Genomic DNA, 11,127 nt, shown 5'->3' with positions numbered 1-11,127 from the left:
GGCTTATGTATGCACACGTCAAGCCAGGAAGTCGGGGAGCTCACCACTCAAACCAATGGTACTGTCGTCTCTCAGCTGATTGCTCTGGTTGTGTGACTGACTAGGAGGAACAGCAGCGGGTTTTAGATACGAAGATGTCTTTTTAGCACTGATGAGCTTCAACCCACATGTGAAAGAGGCTATTGTTTCCACTGTTGAGTACATGTTTGTATATTTGAAGTTGTGCAGGTATCTGTTATAGAAATGCAAATAATAAGATCAGTTTTTCCTCTACTTATATTGGAAAATACTGTTAAAAAAACATATTAAAATGTTGTAGCAATGCTTCATAAAGCACAAATGTTCAGCTATTAGATTGTTTTGTGTTATATTTATTTTTACTTTTTCTTTTTACAAAATAAAAAAGCTGACTGAACATCCCCGAGTGGGGCGATACCATAATTTTTGCCAGGATAAGTAGGTGGGCACGAAGCAAAAGTGTTACATGGTGATGTAGACAAATAAGAGAAGTAAAGCCTCATCTGCACAGGGGTATCTTAGGCAGTATTTGCTTTGGGGGGAGAATAAATCCCCCATGCTGTGGGCAGTGGGCTTTGGAACTGTACGGACCACATAAATACACAAAAACTCATAGAACATCTAACGTACATCAAGGCACAGGAAAGGGTATGAGTGCAAGAATGGAGGAATGCAAGATTATAAAGAAGCAGATCCAGATGGATGAGCTCACTGATATCATTCATGGGATGAGGGTGAAAGAAAAGGGGGATAAGGAGGGGAATGTTTAGGGCATCTGAGAAATGAGCCTGGGAGCCTTGGGGTGGAAATAGTTAAAGGCAGATACGTTGTATCAGGTAAGATATACATTACTTTTTAGGATCGGAATATAAATACACATATTAGAGTTTTGAGTGTTTGAGAGGGAAGAAAAAAAAACACAAAAAAGAAAGTTGAAGGATCAGAAGTAAAGATAAACCACTGCCCTCAATCATTTCTTTATGAAATACTCGCCAGTGTTGCTTTTATTTGCAACATCAGCTCACCTTTGAAGGGATCAGTATTATGCCGTTTTGAAGCTGTTGAAGTGAACAGCATCTTACCACTCCTGTAGATGGCGTCATTGGTAATTCTTCTGCTCTTTTAGGTGTTTCCCTCATACATTCAGTGGATCAGATATGTTTTATTTTTATTAATCTGGCTATTAAACAGTGGCTTGCGTTTTATTGACTAAACCCTCATAAGTTTGGTTTTATTCCTCAAATCTATTTTCCAATAATAATATTGAATGACCTAATACTGAGTCTGCTGCCAAGCTCAGACGCGTTTGAGCTATGCTTACTGTTCACGCATGGTGTTCTACTGATTAGTAGAGTCCAAATACTTGTTGTTTTACACAGGTTCTCTGGTTAAGTTTATAGTCTGGGTATGTTGTGCCACTGCTGTACATAGTCAGTGCTTTGTTCAGGTGCATTTGCTGATGTTTTCTGTCTTGTGGACCTTTGTATTTATCGTATTTTAGTGGAGGGGAAGGGTAACCTCAGACACTGGCCAAGCAAACTTCAGAAAGCATCACTTACTTCCTCTCTAGGAGCAGAGAATTTAATTATTTTTCTAATAATTTGCAATAGAAAAACCATACAGTCATGGTAACACCCAACAACCCAAATGAGGTAGTTTTGACTTTTTTTGCAGGCTTTTGTTTATTTACCTGCAAACACAGATTTGGCCGGCAGTGTTTTTGTGTTTTGGTTATTCCAGAATATGAGCATATGCCACGTGTGGATGCATGCTTCCACTTTTCTTTCTTCTTCATTTTCTCACAAACGCAACAATATCTCAATCGATTTCGACTCTTTATTTTTGGTCATCTGCTGCAGTCCCACTTGTTTAAATGGGAAATTTGTCTAAAAAACAGTATCTATGTGCCGAGGGAAAGGGATGTCAGAAGAATGTAAGATATCATGGTGCTGGTTCTGAAAATTGTGTTTGTCAAATTGTCAGGTCTGAGCTGTAAATTTAGTTTTTTTTCTGAGCATGATTTTTCACATTGATGCCACATGGTGCATTCTCATCAAATGTTAATGTTGGAAATTCTGCCCTGTTTTTCTTGTTTCTTCTCTCCCTCTCACTGGCTTACTTCTCCCTCCCGCTGCACCTTCTTTTTCTTCCTCCCCTCCCCCTTAGCCCTCTCTCCCTCCCCTCTCCCTTCACTTCCCTCCCACTTTTCTCTCTCACTCTAAAGAGCACTCAGTGTCTTCGCTTCGCTTCATTTTCCACCCCAATATGTTGGCAGGGGGAGAACGAGGAAGATGCTGCGCTTTTCTCTTGGTGCGTTCTTGCCACCTCTCCGGCCAGCGCACACTGCCTCTGACTCAGACTCAGCTTTCAGTTGTCTCCGCCTAAAGGACTTAAGAGAGGAGGTTAAAGAGGAGCCGAAGAGCAAGCTGGAACACAGGGGCTCTCACTCAAGGGTCTCCAACAGGAACACCAGCAGGAGAAAAGAACAGAACAGCCACTGCTCTTCTTCAGTGATGGAAACTACTAATACCTCAGCAGTGACCACCACCTCCTCCTCTTCTGGATTCCCCCCCTCCTTTTCCTCCCGGTCAGCTCCAAGATCCATGTGGCAAGAGGCAATAAGTAGGAAGCGGTATTTCCTTGACCGGACAGGGGAGTCTGGTAAAGTGGATAAAGGAGGAGGTGGTGAGCAGAAGACGAACAGGTCCCCGGACTGGCTATATGAATCCTACTATTGCATGAGCCAGCAGCATCCTCTCATTGTGTTTTTGCTCCTCATAGTGATGGGAGCCTGTCTGGCTCTGCTGACTGTGTTCTTTGCTTCGGGGCTGGTAAGTTGCTCATTCACAACATGCAGAAATACGCCACTTATACGCAAAAATATACATTTCATAAATTAACAAATACACACCTGCATTGCTTTATATTCCAGCATTGGCCGTTTCTGGGATATGAATTAAAATAGCTTTGTGTGTGTGAAATCCATCCAAGTGTTTGTACATCTGGGAAGTGGGTGCACGCACACATACTGTATATTCCGTAGCATAGAAATAATGGCACACAAAGTAGCATGACATCTACTCACAAACTTGCGTATACACACACAAATACACGCATGCTTGTCCACTATGTATATTCACCCCACATGTAGACTCTAGCAGCATGCAGTCCTCATTGCAGCACTAATGTGAAGTGAAGGGTGAGATGGAATTGAGGGGAGGGTAAAGGGCTTAGTTATTGTCTGAGCTGATGGTTGACTGAACTACAGAGAGGAGATCGGTTTTACTCTGTCACTATTTTGACGGCGTTATCTTCGCTTTAAAAGCCTGAATAATGCAAAGCAGTGACAGCAAGGCACTCCGCGGAATAACCTGAACTAAAATAGCAAAACTATTTTTAAGTGCACCCTTTGATTTGCTTTCACTTTTAAATTACCTGCCTCGTGGTGTATGTCAAATATAGACACAATTGGTCCACTTGGTAAATAGAACTTTATTGTACCTCCCATTATTGCATGAGGAGAGTGCCTCTCTTTTTCTTGTCTCCGCTCAGTCTGCTGAAAGAAGAGACGAGAACAGAACGCACTGTAAGAGGCAGTAAGACAAAGAGAGCACTGACACAGACATTGTGCATCATCTGAATCCACCAAAACTTTATTAATCTATGAAGGTTTGCTCCTGTAGTGGCTGCACTGAGGAAAGTCAATCGAAATGGATGCAATATAGACTTTTGTTTTGACGTTTGCTTTTATCCAATGCTGCACAGTAAAGCACCTGCACAGGGTTTACGCAGTAGAATTATTGAGTATTTGATTTTTGATGGAGATGTTCTGCCACATTTTGAAACAAACTAGTTTAGCTCTGTTAATAAGCTGTCTTGTGAATATTTCATCAATAAAAAGCTAAAATAACAAATCACCCATCTTCAGCACAAGCAACTGTGAACGAGTGATGAACAAACACTGTAGCTCTATGTAAAAGTTAGATCAGCTATGGTGGGGTGACGAGAATAACTTATTCAATTATGTGCCTATAATGAATGTAATTTCAAAGCACTTTTCCCCTTAATTATTTTGGACATGAATGGCTATACAGGTGATCTGGTAGAAAGGTTTGTCACGTAAAATGAACAACAAGATTGAAAAAAGGAAATAATGTTTTCTCAGGATAAATAAGTGGCCAAGAACCTTTGTAGTGCACCCTTCGCTTTTTATTAAATCAAGAGCCAATTTAATTCCCTAACGAGTTCTGCAATTATTTGTGACTGCAATCAGTGTTAAAATGTGAAATCCCATTCACTCAAAAACACCCATGTCATTGAAGTGATTTTATGTGCTGAGGGAGGTATTTAAGTGGTGAATTATTATTCATCATAATTTTGACTTTGGTCAAATTTTGGTTTATTTTCCTCTCTGTTGTCTTTTCTTTCTTTCCATTGTCACGCCATCTCTCATTTCTTTCTATGCCTTTCATTTATATCCCTTCATCCCTCCATCCGACTGCCTGGCTGACCTAAATCCGGTGCTGTTTTGAAGCGCTGCTCTGGGCGAGATAAACTCTGCGCGGCTCTCTGCAGCCACATGCATGCTCTCATGTCTCTGTGTAGGGTTACAAATGAAGAATGATGGAGCTGGGAAGAGAAGCATTATTTAGCAATGAAGGCGAAGCGATAGATGGGCCATTAATTGAACATGATGGTCCGAATAAGAAAATGCTTTATAGTTTTATTCTGTCAGTGAATTTTCTTTACTTTTTTGTACCGTGCCATCTGAACTGACAACAAAACTCTGTTGGGATATATCAGCACTGTTATTTGTCACAAGAGTTTAAAGAGAAGTGTAATAATCCTTCATTTCGATGATGTAGTCCTTACATCAAGGATTTTATGAATATTTAGATGTCTGGGGGGAAGAAAAGATCAAATATTCTCCTTGGATGAAAGTGCAATATCACCGAACATTGTAGCCGTTATGAATCTGTCATGAACCTTTTCCATCCCCAGTATGGGAAAAACTTTGATAAAAGCGAAACCTTGTAGCACAAATTTCTCATCCCACTCTCCTAAACTAATTTTAGTTGATTGAACTAAAATTTGAATCTGAACTTCCATATCTATTATACGCTTAGATGAGGGTGTATCAGTAGGACAGTAAGAGAAACTCTATTTTATCTGTGGCTTCAACTTGCTCCTGGTCAGCTCTGAGATGGTTTGGGTTTCTTCACTCCAAAGGACGCTCTTTCACTAACTTTTTTATTTTAACCTTATCCTGACAGTTGTGTATTTAACAAAAGACTTTAAGATTTGAATTGCAATCCTACCAAAATCTAACAATTGGGATGAAAAATTCAAGTCAGTCATCCAGGAGTTGAGGTGCAGGATACTCTTCAGGCTGTTCTGCCTTTCATTCTGGGACTGACCGGCAGAACAGCCTCGAGTATCATGTTTCATACAGTTTTAATGTATACATCTTTAAAAGATTCACATGAACAAAATTCTAAAGACGTCACAGAAATGCAAGCAATTTAAGTTTCAACATAATAGAAAAAATAATTAAATTGCATGCATTTTACACGTATTTATTAGCCTGAAGGTTCTTATTTAAATGTTGATTTTCTGTCCCTTGTCTCTCTTGATAGAGGGTTGTAATTGCGTATAACATATAATGTATCTGGATTTGCACATGCTCCTCTTCTTTGCTTGCTTTTAGTTGCAGGACCCTTAGGAAGAAAGAGCCAGGGAGTGGGCTTTGTACATCAAATTGGTTTGTTCTCCCTCAAGAAATCTGCTCATTTAGTTTATTTCCGTCACATAATCTTCAAGCCTAGATTTCCTCAATTATTATTCTATACCCTTTTAAATAACACACTACTTTTCCTCTTAAATTGACTGGTCTCTCTGTTCTGTTTTTATTTTCCATCATGTCCTTTTCAGGACGTTGCAGACCACGTGGCCTTTGTAATCACCGTGCCCACAGCGATGGCTATATTCCTGGCAGTGTTTGTACTCGTCTGCATTGAGGCCATCTTCAAGAAACTTCTACGCATTTTCTCCCTGGTCATCTGGGCTTGCTTGGTTGCCATGGGTTACCTTTTTATGTTTTCTGGCGGAATCGTCTGTCCATGGGATCAGGTGAGACTAAGAGATTAATTCTGTGGTGAATGTGTTATACATCAGATACGAGCTGTGATTTAATATTTGTACCTCCTGTTTTATTGCTAGCTTTATAAAATTATAAGGTTTTAAAGGAAAGATGAAAGTATATATGATGCTTAAGTTACCACCCTAAGATGCTGTGCTACCAAATGAAAGTGAACTCATGTACCCTTTGAGATGGTCTTTGGCTGCAGGAATTAGCTAGAAATCAGAATTTCCTGGCGTCCAGTAGGAATTGTAGTCCAGTCTTTATTTCTGAACTGTCTTACCTTGGGGGGGGTGTCAGTCTCACATCTATACAAAATTCAGAACTTAAGGTTATTGAGCAAAACATTTCTACAAGATGATCAATGTTTTTTACTTTTAAATGTCAGCGGTTGTGTTGTTGTAGCCATCGACTATAAACATAATGACATTGTCACTGGTTCAAAGATGTGTATCTAGCTATCTCAGAAACTTCTCTGGCTCCATTAGGCTCCCTTTGGAAAAGTTGACTCATTATTTAAGTAATAAGTCAGTTATTCAATTCATTTATTTTTTACAAGTCATTATGGTGTCTGTCAGTGTACTTTTGGTTAATCTGGAAGCGTTTTTTTTACAACTGATCATATATCAGGCAAAGCATGGGCAGGTTTCAGTTATAACTGTCCAGTTCCCTATTTTGTCTGGATATGGTCACCTCTGGTCTGGTAGATGTGTTGGGTGAAACTGTTTTAAATCAGCTTTTGTAAATCAATACGCAATTTTTTTTTTTTTTTGTCCACGCATTAATCAAGGGTCTGAGGACTCCTCTACAGACACGCTGATTATGCCCCTTGGAGGTCGCATGGATGATGTACTGTCATCCATTCTATGAACAGCACAGCATGTTTGCTACATTTTTTTGTCAAGATTGTGTGTTTGAGAAAATGCTTTTACAAAAAAAAGGTAGTCCTCCCCCCCCATCTGTTTTTTTTTGTTGTTTCAGTGAGCTGTGTCGTATATGCCTATGTGATATATGTGCTACTTAGTATAGGAGTATTACGTCTGCAGTTAGATTTGGCAGGATGAATAACCACTACATTGCTGCCACCATATGCATCCTGCACCGGGGCTCATTGAAAACACCACAGTGCATTAGATCTCCATTACTTGAAAGCTGCGCTCATTTAGCTGTATTTGGCAATACAGATACCTAGTGTGGACTCAAAGATCACAAAGGGTTAGCTAAAGGTGCAACCGATTACACACCTTTTCACTCATTTCCTTTCTTGTGCTCACTGCAAATAGGCCATTATGCCATTACTGCTCTCTTGCTGCTTTATCTTAATCCCGTTAATTAACACTTTTTGAAGAGACAACACTGCAGATTTTGCGGCCTTTTCTATTTTTTTTTTTTTACGTGGGTTGTTGTCATTGTGTAGGTTAATGAAGTGACTCATTAGCATTCTCACACTGATCCACCTTAGTGCACGGCATTCAGTCTTCTCATTTTCCACAGATGAACACGGAAACCTTACTTCATGTATCATTGAGATGAATGTGACTCACTTCTCTTCATGAAGTCAGTAATGAAAAAGCTTTGAATAATACATATGTGCTCTTTGCCAATAACCCAGGCTAATTTTTAGGCCTCCCTTGAGACATACAGGTTTGCATAATAAAACCAATACTTTAAAAAAAAAAAAACATATATATATATATATATATATCTCACACTGTAAGTGCAGGGATTGCAGAATTGTGTTTTCTTTACAATTGTTTTTTTTTGTCAATTAGCTTTCTAGCTTTATTTACTTTATTTAACCAGAATTACACTGTCTGTTTACCACATGGCTGAATTAACTTGTCTCCTTGTTTTACGTACAAAACAAAATTATGTTTAAACAATGAAAATAGTAATATTGCAGTTTCCAGCCTCTGAAGTTGACACAGTGTTTAAAAAATTGGTGAACCTGGGAGAAGACTTAGATTTTAGGGTCAGAGCACACAAGGCTGGAGACAGGATGGCACTTTGAAGGTTTATTGAGTAATTCGCCCTTCAAATCAGGACATCAGTGCATTACATCCAATTGTGGCATATACCAGCTGGTTGACATGTGGTCTAGAACACAATGGATATCAAATATTGGTGCTTTCGCGACCAGAAATGACTTGTTGAGATTGTATGCAGAGTTAATCAGGGGGGCAGAAGCTCAGCTACCAGAGGTATCAGCACTAACAGTGCGAATAATCCGATCATAAAAATACAAAAAGCTATGTAAGGAGGGTAATATTCATTTTAACTTCAATACTAACAACATCAAAGACCTGCTGACCGCATGACTGCGTCTCATTTGATTAGGCTCATACTGTCCTCCTTCTTCTGAGGAGAAGCAACTTCAGCTAATTGTCACACGCAATCACCTATCGCACAACATGATATTCACGAGGAGAAGTATCATTATAGAATATGTGTGTAACCAGGCATTATGTCTGGACTTATTAGTTTTAGTTTATTAATAACAATATTGATCAGTTTTTAGCTCACACATTATCACTGTGCCCATCAACTCTCTCTGTGGTTAACCGACGTTGTGGACAATTAACTCTGGGGAATGTCCATAACTGGGAGAGTACCTTTTTATGTTGTTAAGACATAAAGATAACAAGACTGACTAGTTGGAAAGCTATTTTCTCAGGGACTTTAAAGAAACATGCCAGGATCCTGAAGAAAAGTTAGCTCTGAACTGAGGAATCCTAATTTGCCGTGCCGATGCTGGGCATCCTCAGACTTCCTGTCCGGGGGGGGGGGGGGGGGAACATAGAGAAAAAAGAAAAAGAAAATATTTAGTGGCGTACCTGTGTGTGTGTGTGTGTAGTGTAGGTGTTGTATTGCGTAATATGTATGTGCCGGTATAGTGAGTGGGTGTGTAGCATAAGCTTTGTGGACATCTTCATGAAAGATTTGGTAGCCTATATTGTTGTTCTGTTTTCAAGATATAGGCACATTTTATTGCACAGATTGTCTGGATACATTTCCTTCCATTTTTCTGAGCAATTTCTAGAAATTAATATATTTTTTTTCCATTTCCAGAACACTTTCTATTGTTTTATAACATTGCTGAACCTCTGGTTGTTTACTTTGTTTCCATAGTCTTGTAATTTGCTTTAGTGCAGTAAGTCTTAGAAGATGAAAAAGTTTTGGTATATTCTTTTTATCTTATTTGGTAGGTCGATGTCTAGTATGTTTACTGGTGTTAAAGGTTGTTTAAGATCAAAAATATATGTAGTAGCTCACCTTACCTCCTCCCAAAAAGGTTTTGTTAAAGAGCATGTAAGGAGTATGTGTGTATGCGTACCTTCTTCTCCGCATCCTCGCCAACATTTTATGTCAGCTCCTGAAATATGAGCACATTGTTTAGGCACCATAAAAAATCTTTGGTTAATTTTCCAGCCAAACTCCTTCCAGCATTTTGACTGAGTTGTTTTGCAATTATCTTTCCATGATTCTCTCCAGGAACTATCTGTAATATTTGTAAGTAATTCATTCTCCCATCCGTTGATAATCAGGAGCGTGTAATTCACCAACAGCACAGGCACTCATTGTTTCTCAGTGCATTGTCATGCAAGTGTCAACATCATTACCTAAACTATTGAGTTTGTGCTCCTTGGCTCAGACCGATTATAGACCACTTTTCTCTTCTTTGACAAATAAACTCCATGAATATAACATGACAAAAATGTTTTTTTCTTTTTCTATGGTTTAGAATTTGGCAGCAAACATAAGTGAGGAAAAGTCATTAAAGCCTTACAAGTAGCTAAATGCCATTTAAAAAGTAAAACCATTGGACTTACTTAATCAGTGTCCAACCCTGGGATATCATAAACGGCTATAATTCCAGAAAATGAAATGTATGTTAATGTAAACCTGCAGCTTCTTCGCCATTTGGAAATCATTTATTTCTCTGCACGAGGATCCAATGTAGGTGTAAATATTGAAGCTGACATCCTAGGTATAGAGGTTATGTTGCATGCATCAGAGAAACCCTAGAGAAGTGTGTGAACCCTAAAACTATGTGCTTCTGACTGGTTTTGAAATACACCTCGTTTATGCATATTCCTGAGCTAAATAATTGCCCTGGACGCTGAGATGCCACACCTCACAAGTTTTGTTTCCAAACTGGCCACACAATTTTGCTTTACAGTACCACGACTCGCAGTATAACAACATAATCACCATAATAAATTAATAAAAAGAAAAAAAGAATACACTTTTGCTATAACAAAGTTGGTGAGAAAACACTTTTTGTTATAACAAATGAAGTTGAAGGGAAAACACATGACGGATGCAGCAAGAGACGGCAACGCTATCTGGGGACGGGATGGAAAAGTGATGAAGTGTACAAGCAAGACAGGGAAAAAAATAAACAACAGATTGGATTTTACTTTTTGAGAGGGCTCAGGAAAAAAAACAAAACAGTATGACAGACACACACAGACTTTGCTTCGTTGCCACTGAACTGGAGGGGAATAACTGATTTGCGTGTTGTCTTGCGTTACTTTGCTTATCTCTGTTGGTAAAGTTGCTGACATGTAGGTTAATAATCATCAAAAGAATACAATCCCAATCATTATCGCCTCTTGAAGCTGTGGTTGGTTCTGAGTAATAAGCTAATCAAACAAATGAAATGTTTATATTCTCCAGCATGTTCATCTTTATTTATCAGAGATTTAAATGTAAGTTGTTGAAGTTATTATTCCTGCCTCACAGATGAGGCTTCGGTTTGCCACCTCCGTCTTGTTTCAGACTCGCTGTCAAAGAAGTTGTTGCATAAAGACGCACAAACACCACGTTCAAATGCTCCATTAACGATCCATTCAAAAGGAAAGCTCATTTGTGAAGGAGTTGGGTAAAATGTAGAACAAAACATGAAGAACTGTTAAACATTTTAGTCCAGGAGGTGTCCCTTTCTAGTGATTCCTGGTGGTCTTGGA

The 11,127-nt window shown here is 39.0% G+C and overlaps 1 protein-coding gene across 3 annotated transcripts in view; it reads left to right on the top strand.

Annotated features, from left to right (window-relative positions):
• The first annotated feature begins 2,238 nt into the window (after positions 1 to 2,238).
• Positions 2,239 to 11,127, top strand: part of adcy2a (adenylate cyclase 2a) — a 71,503-nt gene continuing 62,614 nt past the window's right edge. For 2 of the 3 annotated variants that reach the window (XM_075465098.1, XM_075465095.1), the window contains exons 1-2: positions 2,239 to 2,849; positions 5,950 to 6,147. In XM_075465098.1, coding sequence (XP_075321213.1) covers positions 2,310 to 2,849; positions 5,950 to 6,147 — 738 coding nt within the window. In that variant the 5' untranslated portion in view covers positions 2,239 to 2,309. The remainder of the gene's footprint in view (positions 2,850 to 5,949; positions 6,148 to 11,127) is intronic. The other variant, XM_075465096.1, reaches the window with a different exon arrangement.

The sequence above is a fragment of the Odontesthes bonariensis genome, chromosome 5 (assembly GCF_027942865.1).
Source record: "Odontesthes bonariensis isolate fOdoBon6 chromosome 5, fOdoBon6.hap1, whole genome shotgun sequence".
Classification (NCBI taxonomy): domain Eukaryota; kingdom Metazoa; phylum Chordata; class Actinopteri; order Atheriniformes; family Atherinopsidae; genus Odontesthes; species Odontesthes bonariensis.
This window is presented reverse-complemented; position numbering and strand designations above follow the sequence as displayed.